Raw genomic sequence first — 24103 nt, 5'->3', positions numbered from 1 at the left:
TTTCTCTTAAGCTCATTGACAGACGTAGTACCCGCCCCTCTGTTTTTGAGTTGGGTTGGGTTAAATTCTCTGACACTGCTTTGTGACATAACTGATATCCTGTAGCAGGAAGTGAGAGGATATACCCTCTGGGACTGCCCCTAAGGTGTGGCCAGAACATTTTCTTTCCTGTCTAGTCCTACTCCTGTAGAGGGCAGTATAACCCGAGTTGATATTAATCAAGGAGGACTACGTCTGTCAATGAGCTTAAGAGAAAAGGATTTTACGGTAAGATCTTACAAAAATCTATTTTTCTTTACATAAAGATGGCCTAGGCTATAAGAAGATTGCCAAGACCCTGAAACTGAGCTGCAGCACGGTGGCCAAGACTGTACATCGGTTTAATAGGACAGGTTCCACTCAGAACAGGCCCCCGCCATGGTCGACTAAAGAAGTTGAGTGCTCTGCTTCATATCCAGAGGTTTTCTTTGGGAAATAGAGGCATGAGTGCTGCCAGCATTGCTGCAGAGGTTGAATTGGTGGGGGGGGGGCAGTCTGTCAGTGCTCAGACCATACGCTGCACACTGCATTAAATTATTAAATTGGTCTGCATGCTGTCGTCCCGGAAGGAAGCCTCTTTATAAAGATGATGCACAAGAAAGCCTGCAAACAGTTTTCTGAAGACAAGCGGACGAAGGATATAATTACTGAAACCATGTCCTGTGGTCTGATGAGACCAAGATAAACTTATTTGGTTCAGATGGTGTCAAGCGTGTGTGGCGGCAACCAGGTGAGGAGTACAAAGACAAGTGTGTCTTGCCTATAGTCAAGCAAGGTTGGAACTGTCATGATCTGGGGCTGCATGAGTGCTGCCGGCAGTGGGGAGCTACAGTTCATTGAGGGAACCATGAATGCCAACATGTACTGTGACATACTGAAGCAGAGCATGATCCCCTCCCTTTGGAGACTGGGCTGCAGGACAGTATTCCAACATAATTACTCCAAACATACCTCCAGGACAACCACTGCCTTGCTAATGAAGCTGAGGGTAAAGGTGCTAGACTGGCCAAGCATGTCTCCAAACCTAAACCCTATTGAGCATCTGTGGGGCATCCTCAAATGGAAGGAGGAGCGGCACAAGGTCTAGAACATCCACCAGCTCCCTGATGTGGTCATGGAGGAGTGGAAGAGGACTTCAGTGGCAACCTGTGAAGCTCTGGTGAACTCCATGCCCAAGAGGGTTAAGGCAGTGCTGGAAAATAATGGTGGCCACACAAAATATTGACACGTTGGGCCCAATTAGGAACTTTTCACTTAGGGGTGTACTCACCTTTGTTGTCAGAGGTTTAGACAATATTGGCTTTGTTGTTATCTTGAGGGGACAGCAAATTTAAAATGTTATACAAGCTGTACACTTCTTTACATTGTAGCAAAGTGTAATTTCTTTAGTGTTGTCACATGAAAAGATATAATAAAATATTTACAAAAATGTGAAGGGTGCACTCAGTTTTGTGAGATACTGTAGGTGAGGCGCTGATTGTGGCCAAGATGTATGTTGGGACTTAGATATGTCATCACTTTTTTTTGCTATACATTTGTGATAATAAAATAAAGCTCATTTTTCTGTTTACTTTGTTGCTCCTTTCAATTTCAATGCAGTCTGGTTAAATCCACTTGTAGAGAGATTAAACCAGTGTAGTACCTGGGATTCTTTCCTAGGTCAATTATATTTTTTACTTAGGTTTGTTTTTATTTATATTCCCCATGCCCTTAATGTGGTGAGTTGGTGGCCAGTACTGTGAAATATTACAGTGCCTTGCGAAAGTATTCGGCCCCCTTGAACTTTGCGACCTTTTGCCACATTTCAGGCTTCAAACATAAAGATATAAAACTGTAATTTTTTGTGAAGAATCAACAAGTGGGACACAATCATGAAGTGGAACGAAATTTATTGGATATTTCAAACTGTTAAATAATAAACTGAAAAATTGGGCGTGCATAATTATTCAGCTCCTTTACTTTCAGTGCAGCAAACTCTCTCCAGAAGTTCAGTGAGGATCTCTGAATGATCCAATGTTGACCTAAATGACTAATGATGATAAATAGAATCCACCTGTGTGTAATCAAGTCTCCGTATAAATGCACCTGCACTATGATAGTCTCAGAGGTCCGTTTAAATCGCAGAGAGCATCATGAAGAACAAGGAACACACCAGGCAGGTCTGAGATACTGTTGTGGAGAAGTTTAAAGCCGGATTTGGATAAAAAAAGATTTCCCAAGCTTTAAACATCCCAAGGAGCACTGTGCAAGCGATAATATTGAAATGGAAGGATTATCAGACCACTGCAAATATACGAAGACCTGGCTGTCCCTCTAAACTTTCAGCTCATACAAGGAGAAGACTGATCAGAGATGCAGCCAAAAGGCCCATGATCACTCTGGATGAACTTCAGAGATCTACAGCTGAGGAGGTGGGAGACTGCACAAATCTGGCCTTTATGGAATAGTGGCAAGAAGAAAGCCATTTCTTAAAGATATCCATAAAAAGTGTCGTTTTAAGTTTGCCACAAGCCACCTGGGAGACACACCAAACATTTGGAAGAAGGTGCTCTGGTCAGATGAAACCAAAATTGAACTTTTTGGCAACAATGCAAAACGTTATGTTTGGCGTAAAAGCAACACAGCTCATCACCCTGAACACACCATCCCCACTGTCAAACATGGTAGTGGCAGCATCATGATTTGGGCCTGCTTTTCTTCAGCAGGGACAGGGAAAATGGTTAAAATTGATGGGAAGATGGATGGAGCCAAATACAGGATCATTCTGGAAGAAAACCGGATGGAGTCTGCAAAAGACCTGAGACTGGGACGGAGATTTGTCTTCCAACAAGACAATGATCCAAAACATAAAGCAAAATCTACAATGGAGTGGTTCACAAATACACATATCCAGGTGTTAGAATGGCCAAGTCAAAGTCCAGACCTGAATCCAATCGAGAATCTGTGGAAAGAACTGAAAAATGCTGTTCACAAACGTTCTCCATCCAATCTCACTGAGCTCGAGCTGTTTTGCAAGGAGGAATGGACAAAAATTTCAGTCTCGATGTGCAAAAATGATAGAGACATACCCCAAGCGACTTACAGTTGTAATCGCAGCAAAAGGTAGCGTTACAAAGTATTAACTTAAGGGGGCTGAATAATTTTGCACGTCCAATTTTTCAGTTTTTTATTTGTTAAAAAAGTTTGAAATATCCAATAAATTTCGTTCCACTTCATGATTGCATCCCACTTGTTGATTCTTCACAAAAAATTAGTTTTATATCTTTGTTTGAAGCCTGAAATGTGGCAAAAGGTCGCAAAGTTCAAGGGGGCCGAATTCTTTCGCAAGGCACTGTACATTCCCCTCTGGGTGGTGTTTTATATATTATGCCTGAACCCAAATCGTTTGATTCTCAGGCAGTCCCACCACACATGCACCAGAATGCCAGCTAAAACATGTCTCCAGAAGCTCCGGTCCAAGGCGCGTTGGTGCAAGTTTGGCTATCCTGGAGGGAACCATATACCACTGAAGCAGTGCTTCCACTGTCAACTGTCTGTTAACCCTCATTTTTTATTGTGGGCATGTTGCTGCTGTTTTGGTTATATGCCAACCCCTCAGCCTATTTCTTGGGGGTGGGCCATGGTCTAAGAATGAACTCCTGTGTCCTATAATGTACGATTTAAGATAATATGGAATTAAAATTCCTATCTGAATACAGTAAAGGACATCGTTCCTTTCCCTCTTTCTCTGATCATCTTACTGCTTGCTAACAAACTAAAGCCTCAACGAGTGTGCAGGAATATACAGGTACCCTTTTGAAGGTAATTGCATATAACCCATGGTCGAAGAATTAATTTGTCCTGTACTATACCATACAGTGATGTCAATATTCAATGTTTTCACATGTGATGAGTATTAAAATAATCTATAGTGACTGTTTGCTTCATTGCCTTTAGTTATCAAAATCTTACTTTCTTTCTAAATTAGTCTTAAAAAATTCTTACAAATTTCCAGAATAGAAAGTAAATTGAGTGTTTGCTTAGTTTGCATTCTAACATAATATGTAAATATTCCTTTCTCCTACCACCCTCGTGGAATGAGCATTTTCAAGAAAAATGTATAATTTTTCAGCATAAGCATATGCTTTTGCTTAATGAAGCAAACTGGAACTGAATGGGTCACTGGGGTCCCCATGCATTCCTTAAGATCTGGTGATACAAAGTATAATTAAAGAGGATGTATAATGTATCAAATCATTTAAAGAGGAGCTTCAGTCCCTCAGTTTTCTCCAACCTCCCCTCCAGCACCACTATTATGGCACATGCACAAATGTCTTTGGCTAGCCCTTTGGCACATCTGCGAATGTGCCAAATTTTTCCCACGTGTGCAAGGACAGGGTAGTTTTTCGGACTTCCATGCTACCTGTCTTTGCATATGTGCAGGGAAACTTGTGCATGCGCAGATGTGCCACCAGGCTATCTGTACCTGAAACCCTGCAGCAAATCTTGGCTGGGAGAGGGGATTCCTAGACGTCATTCATGCCTAGGTGAGAAATGCGGAACTGTTGTAGATATTGGAATAAATAGCAATATCCAGTTTAAATAGGATGGGTGAGGAGGCACGGTATAAGGACAAATAGGTTTAGGATGAAGCTCTGCTTTAAATAAATTAGAATTGCTTATACGCTATACCAGTAGTCTTATCTATTGGTTTTCACTTGTTTTAACTATGATCATTTTGCCACTGGAGTCGAACAGTTAAAACTAAAATTCACCTCTCTAAATAATTTTTGCATCACATTTTGTTACTATTTTGGTTAAGACATTATATTCTCTTTAAAATCAGTATTGTCCTCTGTGTGACTGCATCACTGTCAGAAGCTCTGCATTATACATGCACCCTATGGATCTCATTGTCGCCATCAGTGAGATCTTCAAATGAATATTGACAAAGGCAAAATGATGTAAGACGCTCCTCAGTCAAATCACAGGAGATTTGACCTCCTGGGCTATTGGTCGTGTCACCTTTTGCATCTTTTGGAAATCCCTGGGAATGTACAGGGCCCTGTGGTCCTACTCCATTGAAGGCATTAAAGAAGCCACATTTTGCACAACCTAACTAGGTGTGTTTTCAGCTCTGCTGCCACCAGTTTGCAGATATATGGGAATCTGTTTGCATAAGTCATGGGTGGATAGCGTTGCAGGAAAAGGCGAGTGGCAAACAAATCAAGTACGGTAGAGGTTTTTGACAGAAGGGAGATAATGGTGCACATGGAGTAGAAAAATAAAGCCAATTCAAGGTTTTTTAAGTTGGTGTATTTAGGTAAGCACCTTGTAACAGGCCTGCCTTCACATATTCTGATACTGGATGGAGATTGCTGCTACATACAGTATATGATCAAATGTTGCTTCGCAAGTGGAGTTCTTTTTTAATGTTTATTTAAGCTCTTGAGAACATTTGTACCAACATGAGTAAGTGGCACTGTGTAAGATGTATTAATTTTATGTTTCAGATACCACACAAGGATTTCCATTTCAGTCTCTATCCTCGGTACGGCATCATCTGTCTTACATAAACCAGTCACGTGAGGTTTCAGATGAAGAGGGTTTTGTACCTATTGTCAAACAACCTGAATTAAGCACAGAGACCCTTGAGCTCAATTTGAATTCAATATCTCAAAATACAACGGATTTTGAGACGAGTGAAGAAATAAACAATATCATTAAAGTAGAAGATGTATCTGGGACATGCAGAGAGAGCCTTCAAGATGAAAGCAGATCTTGCTCAGTACCTGAAGAATGCCAGAAAGACCTTGTACAAGAAATTAAAGTTATGGATATGGAAGAAAATGACCATAAATCTGTAGTGGAAAAAAGAACATCTTGCATTGCTGGGACAAGTCTGAGCACTGGAAAAGAGACTTGCTCAACTCAAACTGACTTTCCTGACACCTTAAACCTAGATGAAAATTGCAAAATGAATATGCTAGTTGTGCCTCAGGGCATTTTACCACCTCAATCAGCAAACGAGCTGATGGATCACAGTGTGGAAATTGGCAAAGAATGTGCAGAAGGAGACACAGATGGGATGCTTAGTTGCGTAGGTGAAAATGTGCCTGGCGGACATAGCGACACAAACTCTACAAATGTCAAAACTGAAGATCCATTGGCTGGTATGAATGTTCTTGTTGCAGCAACTGAAATGCCCGAAGCCAACTCTCTGCTGCCTTTGAACACTGTGATTCTGACTCCTGACTTGACTTTAGACCATACTCTGTTACATGGCATCATTCTACTGAGTGAAATGGCTGAACTTGAACTGGAGAAAAGAAAACACGTGGACGGTAAGTTTCCTTCTCTGACCTATCCACGTTTCTTGGTTTTATTAAAAGGGGAACTCAAGATAGAGGTAAAAGTAGAAAATGAATAATCACTACATTACCAAATATATTTGTCTAAAAGCAAGCGGTATATGCAGGTACCTGAACTTATGCCTTTTGTGGTCTACTCTACGGTTTGTACAGCAGAGCTCATAAAGGGGAGGGACAAAAGAACAAGCCAATCAGGTTTGCTGCAGTGCAAAGAGCTTTAGAGAGAGCAGAGTGAAATAAGAAACGGCATACTGATGAGCTCATCTATTGTCAATGCCCAGTCAAGTTGGGGAGGGAATCTGAAAATAAAACGAAACTGCAAAAAAGGACCAGGTCCTGCTAGAGTGGGGCATGTTGTGAGGGATAGGTGTCCAAAGCTGGACATGCATGGCAAATTGGCTGAACAGATTCCCCACACATTTGAGTTTGATGCAGGAGTCTACACCACTGTGTTGTATTCTGGCAGCGGGAATCAAAGCAAAGGTTTCCAACATATTCGTTCATGAGAAGGGGATCGTTAGATTGACTTCTCATGAATGGGAATGGCCATAGATGGATCTAAATCCCCTGCTGAATTTTGATCTATGGCCAGCTTAAAAATCAGGGCTAGATGGACAGAACTATGGCTCTTGCATATGAGTTTTTATCTGTGCATTAAAGTTTTCACACATTTATGTGATTATATGTGCTTCCCAAAAACTACCCCTGAATATGGTCATGGTGGGGGGGGGGGGCATTTGAATCGTGTTACATGTTACACCCTAAATACGCGTGTAACATTGCGCAAAGGGTGAACTTGGCCTTTTATTCAACAATCTCCTACACAGTATTTTTTTTCTGCTAGTGAACTTATCTCTCTGTCACACTATTTCTACCTATTGGCACATTTCTTGGCGACCTATAAACTGATTGGCTCCTTTTGGCTCCTCCTTTGTCTCACATGCCAGCCCTGGTGAACAGGGACTGCTAGAGGCTTATACCAGGTCAAATTCAGCTACTTATACTGCATGGATTAAAAATGCCTTCAATAATGTGGTACGATTGCCGAGCTGTGTTAATTTGTGTTTTATATCTGTCTAGAGTTCAGCTTTAAGGTATAATTGTCTTGAGAGAAATATGTAGCCTGACCTGCTTCTGAAAAATGCTAGTTTTCCACTTACTAGGTGCTGCTACTTTTACTTTAATGCTTTCTGAATCACTGACCCAAGACAGGCATTTGAAATGAGGAATTTAGACAATTTTTCTAGTGCCTGTAACTCAGATGTACTGGAACCAGCATAGCCAGATCCCGAACATTTCCCAAAATAAGCCATTGCATTTCTCTCCTGACATGCACTTTAAATAGTTCAGCTCTTTGGACATACTAGGTATGTCCAATGAATAAACCTCTAACCACAAGCTGATGGCTGCAGTAGCAACCTGTATTAAAATATTTTTTTTTATTTTTAGAAATTACTGTAACCCGTTGCCCCGCACACATGCGCAAAGGCATGCCCAGGGTACACACGCGTTTGTAAACTGTGGTCACACCACACATCTGACACATCTCTGCAAACATCAGAATGAGCGCAATAATTCTACAACAAAAGCTTATGGTTCACTTTAAAAAAAGAGGTTTTTGGGCATCTTAGTTTTTTTTGCGATATCACGGGTGCACGGAATTTTAAGACTTGGCATGTTGCGTATCTATTTACTCAAAGCAACCTTGTCTTTTATATCTTACAAAAAAATGGGTATTCTAGTGTGTGTTATGATTAAGTTACTTTAATTTTTTTCCTTTTAGATTTTCTGTTGAATAGACAGTTGTGGAAAGATAATTTGACATAAAAATTTGCAACTATCCTCTTTTTATTCTACAGGGCCTCCGCTTTCAGAAAATATATAAAGTTCTGGGGGTTTAAGTAATTATATTGCCAAAAATTAAGATTTTACATGTAATATGCATGTGCAATAAATGAAACCATTTTGCTCTAAAGCTGAACTGGTTAACTGCTTCAGTACCTTCCCAATTCTAACACTTCTTGCATACTTGTAAAAATCAGCATTTTTTGCTAGAAAATGACTTAGAACCCCAAACATATACATTTTTAAACAGAAGCCTGAAAATTTTTTGGAAAAAATACACTGACGTTTGCGATTATACCTCACGTGTGGTCTGATCATGGTTTAAATGTGTGCAGAACTTGCATGTATTCGCATTTGCACGGGGTTTGAGGGCACTTTAAACTTTTTTTTTTTTTTATTTTTTTTTTTGATCCGTTTTTATTGCTATCACAAGGAATAAACAACATCCCTTGTGAAAGAATGGCCTGTGACAGGTCCGCTTTGTGGAGAGATTTCTCCTCTGGCCTCCAGTGCAGCTGGTCAGACACAAAATGGCAAAATACTCATCGCTTCCAGTTTCTGATGTAAATGAGGGAGTTGGTTCCTCTCCCTCTGTTCACTCCAGAGGAAGTCACCGGTCAGAGTGTTCCGAGGCTTCCCAATATGATGGGAGAGTCCAGGAAAGGCAGTGGTGTTGGGGGGGGCGCAATCCCCTTCTGCCACCTGTAGAAGTGATTGAGTGGCTGCATAGCCAGTCTAAAGTCTTTTACAACAAAGAGAATTGCCGGTTTCAAATTTTGATACTGGGATGATGCCTGTAGCTGCAGCAGGGCAGCCATCAGAAATGTTGAGGCCCCTTACACAGCTTTCGGCCTGGGCCCCTTTGGACCTGACCACCAACATTTTGCGGGGCCCGCCCTCTGGCCGTCCCACCGAATCTGCCCACTGGCCATCCCACCGAGTCCTTCAGTGTACCCACTTCTGTTTTAACACTCTTACAACTTAATGAATGAAAATGAATCCAATCCATCAAAGAGACATCCCCATATATTCAGCAAAGAGACATCCCAATCCAGTAAAGAGACAGCCTCATGTTTTTAGTAAAGAGACAGCTCAATCCAGCAAAGAGACATCCCTTCAGCTGCATCGGCTTACTCTGCAGCTGCCATGCTTCAGCAATTGCTACTTACTACAGCAGCAACAACTCGGTCTTATTGGTTGGGGCCTGGGCCCCTTGGAACCCCTGGGCCCCCTACATGTGTATGGGCTGTCCCCCCCTGATGGCTGCCCTGAGCTGCAGGCATCTTCCTAGTACAATCACTTAAACTCCAGGATGTCGTATGACATCCACTCGGGAAGTGGTTGAACTGCTTTCTGGCCCTGACTCTGTCCTTTACCGGTGAAATACCAGAGCCTCTATCACCTACTGAGGTAGAGATTCGTTAAAAAGAGATTTCAGGACTATTCTGACAGATCTTGCTAAGCTGGCGGGTGAATGGCAATTCTACTTTAGTTCCAATGCGGGCACGGCATCCCCCCCTGCTTGTCTGGGACATGTTCAAAAAACACTGCCGGCGCTTACTGAGTGAGCATATAAATAGGCACAAACGTACGTCTGAGACGTCTTACGCTCAGGCACTGACCCGGCTCCATGAGCTGGAAGATAGATATGTGGAGGCACCTTCCCCTGCTAGCTTGGCTGATCTTAAATTGCAATCCCCAGTGACTGAGCAGCTGTGCTTTGAAAAGGCCATACGTCGTATGTTCTTTGCTAAGCAGCGGCTGTTTGAGCATGGAGAACGACCAGGTAGGTTATTGGCTTATCTAGCTCATCTTGACTCTAGGCCCCCTCTCGTGATCTCGTTACACTCCCCTTCTGGGGGCCTGGTGACAGAACCGGCTGCAGTAGCAGCTGAGTTCGTCACTTTTTTCAAAGAGGTCTATGAGACTCTGCTCAGGAACTCTCCATGTTTCTTGACCAGTTTCCCGGACGGTCTACCGATTGAATTCTATCAAACGTTTCCTGATGCTTTGGTCCCTAGGCTTCTTGCACTTTACCAGGTGGCATTTGAGGCCAACACCCTCCCAGATTCTATGAAAGAGGCGCTTATTGTGCTGATTCCTAAGCCAGGTGAGGACCCTCATCAGCCGGGTTCGTACAGACCGATATCTTTATTGCAGACGGATGTTAAAATCCTAGCCAAAATTTTGGCCCTGCGCTTGAACAAGGTGATTCTTTCGCTTGTGCATGCGGACCAGACTGGGTTTATGCCCGCAAAGAATACTGCGTTCAACACCAGGCGTTTGCATATGAACATCCAGGCTTCTCATTCACAGATTGGCACCAGGGTGGTGGTATCATTGGATGCGGCCAAGGCATTTGACTCGGCAGAATGGCCCTATCTGTGGCAGTGCCTACGCTGCTTTGGCTTTGGCCCCAACTTTATTAAGTGGCTTTCCATATTGTATTCCTCCCCGAGGGCACGGGTGGTAGCAAATGGGTGGACGTCTGCCACCTTCCCCCTTTCTAGGGGGACACGCCAGGGGTGCCCCATTTCTCCCCTGTTGTATGCCTTGGCGGTTGAACAACTTGCTATGGCTTTGAGGGATCACCCTGGTGTCACTGGACTGTGTTCTGGTTCCCTGAAGGAGAAGGTTGGCTTATACGCCGATGATATGATTCTGTACCTCGCTGATTCTGGACCTTCCCTTGCTAACGCCCTTCGCCTTATCGAGAGCTTTGGGACCTTCTCTGGTTTGAAGATCAATTGGGACAAGTCCCAGATCCTTCCCATCAATCTTTTCCCTCCTCCGGTGGAGCAGGCTTCCATGCCTTTACGGAGGGTTAGCTCAATCAAGTACTTAGGCATCCAGGTATCTCAGGATTTATCAGAGTTCATCCCTCTGAATGTCGAACCCCTAATTGAATTGACCAAAAGCAGGACGCAGGTTTGGTCTAAGCTGCTGTTGGGAGTTATGGGCCGCATTGGCTTGGTAAAAATGGTCTTGCTACCTATGTCCTCTGGCATTCGCCGGTTTACATTCAGTTGAAGTATTTCAGGGTCCTAGAGTCTATCCTGAAATCTTTCATCTGGGGCTCCTCCAGGCACAAGTTGTCTTGGAGGGCTCTGAAATGTCCCACCACCCTAGGAGGTTTGGTGGTCCCTGATCTTAGTTTATATTACATTGCAGCACAGTTGTCTCATTTCTTTTACTTTGATAAGGCTGACAAGCAACGCTATGAGTCTCTTGTCTGTGCGGAGTCTCCTGGCCAATTCCCCCATCCATTTTGTGACATCCTGAGAGGCCTTAGGGGCACAGCTGGTGGCTCTAGTAGACTTACTTTTGCATTTCATAATAAGAGGATCTGGGACTTGGCGGCTGTAAAACTAGGCTGCTCTCTTTTTCATGACGATACGCCCTTGGGTTTATTAGACACCTACGGGAACTAATGCTGGTTCCTGATTCACGGATCTGGATACAGCATGGCATCTATCAGCTATCCCATGTTCTTCATAACGGACGCCTTAAACAGTTTGATCAATTGAAGACTGAGTTTAGTTTACCGAACTCCATGTTCTTCCGGTTCCTTCAATTGCGTCATGCCCTACACACTCAGTTTGATGGTACTTACTCCCAATTACAACCTTTAGATGTCCTGCTGGTCATGAAGGGGGATGAGCCGAAGAAACTGATCTCTGTGTTTTATGATATGCTTCTCACTCCATCAGCGACACAGCTGGCTTATTCTCTTAAGCCTGCTTGGGAGGAGTGTGCTGGGGAGATGGGTGACGAGGATTGGAGTGAGGTGTTAGAAGTGGGTAAATTGGTGTCTCCTAAGATGTCTGATAGGCTAACACAAATCTACATTTTGCATAGGACTTACCTTACCCCTGTCAGAATGGCAAAATTTGACCCATCCCGCAGCCCGGACTTTCCTAAATGCCTCCTATCCTCTGGCACCTTTGAGCACCTGATTTGGCAATGCCCCCCTGTCAACTGTTTCTGGCAACAGGTGGTGCGGTTTTTGCATGACCAGATGGGTTCTCCGGTCTCACTGGACCCTCGGCAATGTCTCTTGGGACTATTTCCAGATTTAGAAGTAGACAAGAACTCACTGAAATTTAAACATGAAACATTATTTAGTGCCCGGAAGATGTTGGCTCGGAGCTGGATGCAATCCTCGCCCCCCACTCTGGCTGCATGGATTGCAGAGGTGAATGCTACTTTGCCATACAAGAAGCTAATTTACATTAATAGGGGATGTCCTGCTAAAAATAATACGATTTGGGACAGGTGGCTACAGTCGTCAGACATGCTCTACTTGATGATTCTCTATACCTGTTACGTGCCATGTGAGCGACCTTACTGTTTATTTTTATTTCTTTTCAAGATGTTTTACATTGCCTTGTTGTTACTGTATGGCTGTTTATACTTTATATCATGCTTACCTCTTGATACTTGCTGTACTTCTGAACAGTTCAATAAACTTTATTTTTGATTCAAAAAAAGGGATTTCAGTATTATTCAGTACAGGACACAGGCTGAATGTTCATAGACCCTGGGTTATTGGCTGGTACCTTCAGGTGATTGTCACTGGCTGTGACACCGCATAGCCTGTCCAGGTTCTAAAAGATTCACCCAGATCGCCTTGACCAGCAGATGCAGCATTGGATTTCTTTAAACTTTTCTTTTAACTGGTTATTTAACTTTATATTCTGCAATCAACTCTTTACTGTCTTCTGTTAAAATAAAAGCAGGAATCCAGATCAGTTCAACTTCAGTAAGACCTTGGGAGCTATACCAGGACCGCATGCAGTGAGAACAGTCTGTAATTTTGCTTCAGGCACTTGATCCTGCTCACTTCGGCACTTTGTGCAATGTGTGTAGTAAGCTGTTGGGTAGTGTACAAGTCCAGGGCTGTGGTTCATCCCTATGGAACATAGACCCCGATGACCCCCTTGGGGGTTATGCCCACAATGACAGATAAAGCCTTGATCCTATACAGGGACCAGCGTCATGGGCAGGTAAGGCTGTGTCACCCTGTATCTCCGACAGTTACTAGTAGAACCAGGGCTGTGCTTGGAATGTATTCACTAAAACTTGGCACTAAAGCTCAACCACACAGTTTAGTCTTGGGTGGATGACCAGGTGGTACTTCATACTACAGGTTGCACATTTTACCGCTATGTCTGCCCAGAGCCCTTATAAGGTACTTAGGCTCTGCCTCCTACCCTTTTGACATGAGGACTTTGCCATGGGACTGTCTTCACCCAGGTTGCTGCGTTTTTTCCTTCTGGACACTTTTTTTTTTTTTTTTTTTTTAACGAAGACAAACTCTTTATTAATGTAAAAAGTGGAGACCTACAAGCAACAGTGCAAAAAACACTGTCAATGAATTATTTATAGGGACGATGTCATGCAGGTTTAGGACATAAATGAACAGAATTCGTACTACCATAGGAAAAGCTACAAACATGATCGTTATTAGCAGTGGTATACAAACTCTATCAATAGCATCCAATGATAAACATATTTTCAAAAGGGGAGTAGCAAGTGAATCAAGCTCCCCTGTCAGAGACCTGGATGGAAGTAATGCACAGAGTAACATGCAGTGTCTAAGGGTGACCACAAGGGTGGGAACTACTCCTTTATACAAGTTAAGGGATTTTCCAACCACCTGTCCCAAATCTTGTGATATTTGGGTGGACAGCCTCTGTGGGTATATAGAATTTTTTTGTAAGGTAGGGTAGCATTGAGGGCCCTAACCCATTGTTGAATTGTTATGGGGGCTTCTCTAAGCCAGACCCTGGCAATCATCATTCTGGCCATAAAGAGTGACTCCTGTAGGAAAATGTGGAGGTGTTTATCTTCCTCAGACGAAGACAGGAGGCCTAACAAACATTCCTTGGGGTAAAGGGTCAGGGGAGAGAACATCTGATCATCGAGAAAATTGACCACCTGCATCCAGTACCCTGGAATATAGGGACAGAGCCATAGTAAATTGTGTCACTAGGCTCAGCACATCTAGGGCATGATGGATTTTGATCCGTCTGGTGTTTGGAGAGGGAAATAGGCGTCAAGTAGGACCTGCGGTGTATGTTTAGGTGAGTTAGTCAGTCGGAGAGCTTGGTAGAGACTAATCTGCAGTTAGGACCTCATCCCAGTCTTCATTTATTTCCCCCAACATCAGCTTCCCAACGCTCTTTTAGTTGGTAGGCCAGTGTAGTAGCATCAGGCAACATTTAGCCAATTAGAAAATGTGAAAATAAGTTTCTTGGGGTTCTGACCATTAATTACCTCTTACCTGTTAAGTATAAGGAATCAAGACTGGGAATGGAGTCCCCAAATTGGGTATTGATCGGGTGGCGGAGTTAGATACCAGAAAAACATGTGGTTAGGTAGTCCAAACCCAGTCCTTAGTTACTGAAATGATTTTACCCCACCACCAGAGAGGACATGTGAGAGGTAGATGACCCTCCTATCAATCAAATTGTCATGATCGGGTACCAATGACACCTCAGATCAGATTGACCATGACACGGCAGATACGGATTATCCCACAGGGGCGTATGAGCATGAAATGGAGGGGTTTTAGTGTGTTTCATGGTCAACTGAAAAGTTTGGCGGTGGTGGAATAGCATCTGTCCCCGATCCACCCTGGTGGGGTGACCTGCACGAACCACATAAAACGATTTGCAGCGGATGGACAACTGCATGGGAGAAAATGATACTTACTAGAGTGAGGTATCTGTTCCTATCTTCATCGTTGAAATAATAAAAATGGAATAGCTGGGAAGCTATATAGTATAAAAAGAGATCCAGAAAGGCTGTGCCACCTAGGTTCGTAGGAGCTTTTAGAGTACGCCAAGACTGGCGTTTCCCCAAATGAATGTAATAAGTATAGTTTCCATTGATTTAAAGATACGGGGTGGGATGTATAGGGGAGCATTCCAATATGTATAAAGATATTTAGGGAGCAATATCATTTTCACTAAGTTGATGTGCCCCCATAACTCCAAGAGGGAGCCTAGACCATGTCTGTGTTTTGGATTTTAGAAATATATAGAGGGGTTCCAGGTTGAGTCTGATATAATCTGTTAAAGAGTGGGACACTTGAACTCCCAGGTACTGGATCTGGCTTGCTCTCATCAAAGGAATAGAGGCCTGCTCAGAGGTGGGGCACCCATGTCCAGTGGAAGGATCTGGGATTTGGTCCAGTTAATCTGTAGACCAGAGAATTTTCCAGAGTTTTTGATAAGTTGCAAAGCGGCCGATAGTGATGGACCCACATCCTCCAGATACATAAGCATGTCTTCTGCGTAGAGACTGACCATTTCGATAAGCTGTCCCAAGTGAAGACCTACAATACCCTGGTGTGTTCGAATTACGATGGCAAGAGGTTCTACAGCCAATGCATAGAGTAGGGGAGATAAGGGGCAACCTTGCCGTGTGCCTTGTGAGAGAGGGAAGAGGTCCGAGATCCTACCATTGACTTAAATTCGAGCTGTTGGGACCTGGTAAAGGAGTTGAAGCCATGTGATGAAGTTTGGATCAATGCCAAACCTTTTGCATGCATTCCCACAGATACCCCCACTCCACCGAGTCAAATGCCTGTGTGTCTAAGCTGACCACTACTCTGGAACTGACCACTACTCTGGAACCTATGGTGTCATGAGATGCCTGAAGGTTCATAAAAAGCCTTCTGAGATTAAAAACAGTGTTTTATTGGGCATAAAGCCCACTTGGTCTTGATGAATCTGTCCAAGTATGACTATTAAGGCGCAGAGCTAAAATTTTGATGAAAAATTTAACATCCAGTCGTAGTAGGGAAATAGGACGATACGACTAATATGAGTGTGGGGTCTTTCCCTGGTTTGGGAAATAAACTGAGAGCTTCTCCCATAGAAGTGGGAATAGTGGCAGAGTCAAACATGTTGGCGTACAGTTCTCAGTCTAGGGACGAGAACCTCTCTGAATTGAGTGTAAAATCTGAAAAAAAAAAAAAGGTTTTAAACTCTCCAGCAACAAGGTCAGAATTGGTAACGATGGTGCCTGTAGCGGTTCGTAGAGTAACCACCGCGGGCGGTTTATGGTCATGGTGTGCCATGTATGCAAGTAGTGTGCCAGCCCTTTTACTGTGTTCGAATATCCTTTGCTTGTTAAAAAAAGATGTGCTTTTTGGATTTTCCAAAGTGAAGTTGGTTAACAAGTCTAGTCTGCATTCTCAAAAGGAAGGTATTAGCTGTAGAGGGGTCATTCTGGAAGACTTGTTCTGCAGACTTTAAGTGATCTTCTGCTTGCTGTTGGACACTCTTACCCTATTTTCCACATCCTACTTTGAGTACCCCATGGAGAAGTACCTTCACCCATAGCTATGGTGAAAAGCTGGCAAAGAAGCCACAGCAAAAACTCAGGCAATAAATTGCCCTGCTGAAGGCCCACAGCACTCGGCTTTCGAGTGACGATGCTTATTTTGCAGCCAAGCTGGACTTGTATTAACACTGTCTGACTCTAGTTATAATTCAGGCATGCAGTAAGCAGCCTACCTGATAAAGGCAGATTTTTCTGCAAAGTCACAATATTTGGACAACTAATGGCTCTGTCTCTGGCTGAGTGGGTTCTCAAAATGCCCACCCTGGAAGAGGCAGACATAGGAGGTAAATAGTACCCAGAGGCAGTGGTAGAGGTGGCTGCAGAAGACCTCTCACCCCCAGACTCCTATACACCTGCAACATGCTTGCAAATGTTGATATGCTCACACCTGTGTGCAAAAGCATTGGCATTGTTACACTCGAATCTCCTGCATCTCACCATGCCTCTTTGGGTACATGAAGACCTGCTAAATCTAAAAATATATTCCCCTTTCATCAACAGACAGAATGGGCAAATTATGACTAGATTAATCATAAAAATGATTTTACCTCCTCTGAAAATCAATGCAGAACTCTATCCAGTGGAAAAAGTCACTAAAAAGTGATCTGTTGTGACAGTTTATCCTGCCATCTTAAAGCAGAGCTCCACCCAAAAATAATGGAACTTCCGCTTTAAGGACTCCTGACCCCCTGACATGCCACATTTGTCATGTCATGTCTTTTTTTTTTGGGGGGGGGGGGTACCTGGTTTTGACAGCCTAGGTGGCTTGAGCGGATGTGCACCTCTTCCATTCCCTCCCTGCAATCTTCTGGGACACAGGTCCCAGAAGATTGCCCCGCCATTCAGGACGCACAGCGCGACTTGCGCATGTGCAGTGCATACCCGGCTGTGAAGCCAAAAGCTGTCACAGCCAGGTGTCCACATTAGTGATGACGGGGAGAGGCGAGCGAAGAACCGAGGCTTCAGACGGCCGAATCGCTGGATGGTGGTACAGGTGGGTGTGTGTTTATTAAAAGTCAGCAGCTACACTTTTTGTAGCTGCTGACTTTTAATAAACACAAAAAGAACTGCAACTCTGCTTTAAATGTCTCACCTTACTTTTTAAAAATTCTAAAATTTCTCATGGATTCCACTAGGTCTAACTTCATATTCCCACTAATCCACCTCATCGGCGCTTTCTAAGGTTTGATGTAGGAGACCATCACTTCTAGTTTGTCACATTGCCTTTTGGCCTATCATCTATCATCTTTTCCTACAGTATTCGCAAAGGTCCTAGCACCTCTTCTTTACCTTCTAAGAACTCGGGGAATCAGGTCACAGGTTATCTAGATCACCATCTCCTGAAGGACTCAGCTCTCTTCCAGCTATCTGCAAACTTTCACAAGGATGATTCAGATACTCCAGGCTTTTGGTTGGGTGATTAACTTCCAAATCTGCTCCCCAGCCTTCTGTTCATCTGAAATACTTGGATCTGATGCTGCAAACATCCCAAGCAAAGGTTTTCCTTCTAGAGCTCACACTTGAAAATTGAGGTCAGAGACATTTTTCAGTGGGATTCCGCTTGAGATTTCTAGACCTCATGGGTATCCGCCTACAAGGCTTTTCATTTCACCCAATTTCATTCAAGACCTCCCCAGCACAACATCTAGTTGACCTGTAACAAGCATACCCCTTTTTTAGATCTACTCATGCTCCTATCCAGCCAAGCAAGGAATTGCCTTGGAGGATTTCGAGCCCACCCCCAACTATGGGGATGTCTTTCCTTCTTTGTCACTTGAAAGTTATAACTGGGGAGCAGTGATGCAGTCCTTCACAGTCCAGGGAACATTGTCATTATTGAAAGCCAAGCTCCCAATCCGCATCATGGAGCTCAGAAAAACAAGGATGACTCTGCAACACTGAACACCCTATTATGAGGTTGCAACCAGACAAATCCACAGCTGTGACCTACATCAACCACCAAGGGGACATCAGGAGTCATACAGCCTCAAATGAAGCAAGCCAGATCTTCTAATGGACTGAGAAACACTGTTCAGTGATCTCTATTCACATCCCAGAATGGACAGCTGGAAGGCTGATTAAATTTAGCCATCAACATCTGAACCAAGAGGAATAAGCCCATCACACCGACATGTTCAACTTGATATGTCAGCGATGGGAAACCCCAGATTTGGATACCCTGGCCTCCAGATTCAACAACAAGCTTCCTCTGTTTTTGGCCAGGACCAAAAATCTTGCACTGGGATCAGATGCCTTAATAAATGTCCGGTCTCAATTCAAGCTAATGTATGCCTTCCTTCCAGTGTTATACCTATTCTGGGCCACAAAACAAAGCAAGAGATAAAGTTGGTGATTCTCATTGCACCAAAAGTGGCCCAGAAGAACCTGGTAGACAGCCATACATGGACTACTAGAAGATGACCCTGGCCCCTCTCCAGCAGACTGGACCTGATGTCTCAGGGCCCGTTATTCCTTCCTGCTTCTCAGTCGCTAGCTTTAACAGTCTGCGTATTGAAGCAGAAGTCATCAGGAACAGATGCATGTTGTAGTCTTATCATTCTTACATTGCTAAAAACAAAAAAAGCCACTTGCAGAAAGATCTACTATCGTACCTGGAAATCTTTCTTTGCTTGGTGGTAACACTGGTACTTAAATCCCAGAGATTACCTGTGCCTTACATTCTGGCCTTTCACCATACAGGAGTTGACCTGAAATGGCCTTTATAGTGGTTCTAAAGGCAGGACATTTTTTTACCCAAATGCATTCCCTGCATTAAGGTAAAAAATGTCCCAGTAGTTGTATCACCCCCTTTATACTTATTGGTGTCCTATCTCAATCCAGTGCTGTGCCTGTCTGCAGCAGCACTCATCTGTGTTCCTCTCCTCACAGGACAAAGAGACAGGAGCAATTGCTTTCTGCTGCTGTCAAAAATCCTGAGAGGAGGCGGCAGGGCTGAGTTGTGGCCCAAAAGCGAGCATGCACGTCTGCCTGCAAAACAAGCAGGTTGCTATGAAGGCAGACACAGAAGGGGAGCAGCATTGAGCTCCAGATGGGGACCACAGAAGATGAGGATCAGGACTACTGTGTATGATGATAAATTCTGACTTTATAACCACTTTAAACACTCTGGAAGCAGGTTTTAGCCATGTACATTCTTTTTCAAAATCCTCTGGCTTAATTGTCCCTTATAGTATAAAACTTTTATTCAAGGTGTATCTTGGATCATGCCCCCCTGTATAGCACCATGTGCTTGCTTCCTTGGTACTTCAACTTTGTTCTGCAGAAATGACCATTTGATCCCATCAGGGATTAACCAGTTAGATAACCTCTTCTGCATGGTGGCCTTTTTGGATGCTGGCTTCCTTGTAAGAAGCGGTTTCTCATTCCCCACAAAGACAAGGTGGTCCTTGGACCAAGACCATCTTTTCTTCTTATACGGTTTCTGCCTCAATGAATACCTTCCATCTTTAAGCCCTGCTCCAAAGCACCTAAAGGAAAGTTGCTCTTTATTGCCTGGTCATAGGCAGAGCTATCAGTCTACCTCAAAACGACATCTTTAATCAGGATTCAATATTCCTTTTTTTCCTCAGGACCTTGCAAACGGCATCCTGCTTCAAATCCCACCATTACTAGATAGATAAGAAAAATCATTGCCAGAGCTTTAAATGACAAAACCACTCCTGCACTTTTACGTCACTAGGTTAGTGGATGTTTCCTGGGCATTCCAGCACCAAGCTTCTGCAGCCTAGCTTTGTAAGGTTACCACATGGTCCTCTGTTCATACCTTTTTTAAAAGTTTTAACAGATGGCTCTCCAATTTTCTGCAGTTAAAGCTTTCAGCTGCAAGGTTCTTGCAGCAGCACTCTGAATTTGGGTCTGTTAAACCTTGGTTGTTATGCCAGTTGCCACTGTTCTGTTTGCCTAGTTATTGCCCACCCTTCTTTGCTTGGGGATATCTCAGGGTTTGGGAATATACAGCCTGTGTCCGTTACTGTAGGATTAGAGGAATTTTTACTTGCCTGTAAATTTCATACCTTGGAGTGCAGGTCTGAAGCCATCCTCCTTTCTATTTCTGGATACTTTGCCTTGCTTGCTACAAAACTACAAAACTTAGGACTCCCAGGTCTATGAATGTTCAGCCTGTGTACTGTACTCCCAAGATATGGAGTTCACAGATAAGTAAAAAAATCCTTTTCAAACAGCTTAAATAGGCATGTGAGCATGCTTATACATTTTAGCAATCTAACTTTGTCCCCAGAATGTGCTAAAAAAATGTGCTTATTCTTTTTTTCTTTGTCAGGTCTGCAAAGTTATCATGCGAGACCATCCCTTGAAAGCCTATTGGCTGCTAGTACCCAAATGTTGATGGAGGTGCTTTCTTCCTCAGCCTTGGATGGATTGAAACCTGAATCTATCAAATTACCCCGAGAACTATCTCATAATAAAAAATATAGCTGGAAGCAAGAAAAAAATAATCCAGTGAGTAAGCGATCTTCTACGATCTTAGCAAGCAATCTTTGAATAATTATATGGGCTGTTTTTATGACACATTTTGTGTCAAATTAATAATGTGGTAAATGGTCATCTCTAACAATTGGCATTCATCTTTATTATGTGCAGCATTTTTCCCTCACATCTGCAATTGAGGTTATGGACTCCGTAGAACTGGACTGTAGGGTAAGGCTTGCAGATTTACAAAGGCGATACAAAGAAAAGCAAAGGGAATTGGCAAAGCTGCAGAGAAAAAGAGACTCAGAGTAAGTTTTCCACTGTTTGAGAAAAATGTATGCTTTGGCTGTTCCCACTCCTTGATATTTTTAAATATGCTTTTTACTGAATTAAAAAAAAATGTTTTAAAATGAATTCATTGAGTTCTGCATGAGGTGATTCTGTTATATGAAAGTACATCATGTATAGTATCTATACAGGTAAGCAGTGCTAGCAGCATAATCCCCAGACCAAATGTTTGTGATAATCTGTTGCTGTCATAGGTGATCTGCATTGGTACAGCAATAAGTAGTCCTATCTAGCCAACAAAAGATGATTTTCAGCATTTAGATTTTATTGCTTAGTTGACATACACGAAGGGTCATTACTATTTTGAAGTATACACCTGTGCAGGGGGCAAATGTTTTAAAAGGAAAAACAACAAATAAATTGAAGTTCTGATTAAAACGGTTGTTCACCTAGACAATCCTACACACAGCTCAAAAGGTACCGGTGTGTGAGCGTATCTTTGTGTTCAGAGGGAGCTGTATTTGCTTTCATTTACAGACTTTATTTACTGGAGTGCTAATCAGTGATTGTTTTGGGGAATGCTAATTTACGTGAATGAAGAATAATTCACACTTATTTGCGTGAATGAAGATTAATCATGAATTTGACCTGTTAAGGTGTATATTTGCATTTGTTTGTAATTTTCCTAAAAGGTTTTTGCACCATTTTGTTAGCAAGTCTATGCTTAGTATATGGCTGATGAGTTTAGCTATAATGCCTAGCACACAATTTCACTCTTAAAGTGAATTTTCTTGTCGCTGGTCGAAAACAAATATTGATTTGAACCTACTAACAATTATAAAATCAAATTAGTTTTTAAAAAGGAAATTTTTTTAACGGAATTCTACTAGTGTATACCCAGCTCATTTTTGTGGGCTGCAGATGGGAAAAAGACAGAGGACTTGCTTTGGTAATCGTTTTTGTCAGTACTGGGCACAGATGTTGTTAGGTCTCTTCCACATGGGGCAGGCTCCATTGGAGTCGTGCTGCTCAGCGGGGAATCTGTCTGCCAATTCCCGCCAAGCAGGCAGATGGCTGGTCCGTGTACACTGCGCTTATGCAGAACAGCCCACTCTCCTCTTTGGACGGTCGAATGTCTGTCTGTTTTTACCTGATTGTCATCCGACTGACGTATCTGTTTTTAATGGATAGGAACAGATGTCAGTGAGTGTCAACGAACACATGTCCTTGACACCCACCACTCCTTAGAGGAGACTGAAGGGTCCAATGGGGTCCGCCCAAAAAAACCGACAGGCAGACCCAATCGATCCGCTAGTGTGAAAGGGGTCTAAAGGTCAGAGAGGTAAACATTGTAGCAATTCTTCAACTGTCACTGGAGCCATCCTTTACCAACTGGAGGACACTGACTCTTCAGACTGTATTGGCAAAACAAATAGTGTCTGTCTTTATTATTTTTTTCTTTTTGCAGGGCTAAGCATGAGTTTACTTTTCTTTTGCTACAGATATTTGTTTTTGAATTTTCCTAAAACTACTAAATTACAAAAATTATGAAGACCTGCTTTGTTTTTAAATGTATGTATATGTTTGATACGCTTTATTAGGTACACCTTGCTAGTTCCTGGCTGGACCCCCCCTTTTGTCTTCAGAACTGCATTAATTCTTCATGGCATAGATTGAACAAGGCGTTGAAAACATTCCTCAGAGGTTTTGGTCCATATTAACATGTTAGCATCATGCAGTTGCTGCAGATTTGTCGGCTGCACATCCATGATGCGAATCTTCCGTTCCACCATATCCCAAATTGCTCTATTGGATTGAGATCTGGCGACTGTGGAGGCCCTTGGAGCACAGTGAACTCATTGACATGTTTGAGATGATTTGACACTGTAGTCATAAAGGGATGGCTCTGGTCAGCAACAACTGAGGTAGGCCGTGGTGTTTAAACGATGCCCAAAGGGGCCCAAAGTGTGCCAAGAATATATCTTCAACACCATTAAACAACCACCGCCAGCCTGAACCGTTGATACAAGGCTAGCTGAATCCACACGTTCATGTTTACGCCAAATTCTGACTCCCCTGAATGTCCAGCTGAAATTGAGACTCTTCTTCTTAGTGTTCTGCAGCAGGCGAATATTCGGCACAAGCGTCACGGGGCTGCTGAGGACCGTCAAACACTTATGGACCTCAGGTCTGTGGACCTTATAGACTGGTCCACAGACCACTACGTTACCTGGCTCATAAATACTATGAGCGTGGCATAAAAGTGAAGTTGGATGCTGGTCAGGGCTCTTCAGAATTGAAGGGCCACGACCTACGTACACGAGCTATGGGCCCCTACAGGGGATCTTGCCACCCATATTTCTAAGATTGCCTCGCGGTTCCGTGCCTATTATGCTGAATTGTATAACCTTGACGCCTCACTTTCTTCAGAAGCGCGGGCTTCTAAGTTGGCACACATTCGGGACTACTTCGTTTCTGTAGGACTACCGTCTTTGACAGAGGAGCAGCAGGCAGCTTTGGAGTTTTCTATCACGTCTACGGAGGTGGAAACTACAGTTAAATCCCTGTCTAATGGCAAAGGCCCTGGTCCTGATGGATACACCAAGGCCTACTGTGTTCCATTTTTACCATTTCTACTGTCCCTGATGTGTGGATACTTAAACTCTATTGCAACTGCTACCCTGATTCCTGCTGAGGCTTTGGTAACCCATATTACAGTGCTTCCGAAAGACTGGAAGGACCATGCCCTTCCTCAGATCTGCTGCCCTATATCTCTG

The 24103-nt window shown here is 43.2% G+C and overlaps 1 protein-coding gene across 1 annotated transcript in view; it reads left to right on the top strand.

Moving 5' to 3' along the window:
- Positions 1 to 24103, top strand: part of TNRC18 (trinucleotide repeat containing 18) — a 399546-nt gene that overhangs the window by 112884 nt on the left and 262559 nt on the right. Inside the window, exons 10-12 of the mRNA XM_082260849.1 lie at positions 5532 to 6362; positions 20890 to 21068; positions 21210 to 21346. Of these exons, the coding sequence (XP_082116975.1) occupies positions 5532 to 6362; positions 20890 to 21068; positions 21210 to 21346 (1147 nt within the window). The remainder of the gene's footprint in view (positions 1 to 5531; positions 6363 to 20889; positions 21069 to 21209; positions 21347 to 24103) is intronic.

This window comes from Pelophylax lessonae, assembly GCF_965119305.1.
Source record: "Pelophylax lessonae genome assembly, chromosome: 6".
Classification (NCBI taxonomy): Eukaryota; Metazoa; Chordata; class Amphibia; order Anura; family Ranidae; genus Pelophylax; species Pelophylax lessonae.
Note: the sequence above shows the minus strand (reverse complement) of the source record. Positions and strands in the feature narration are given on the sequence as shown.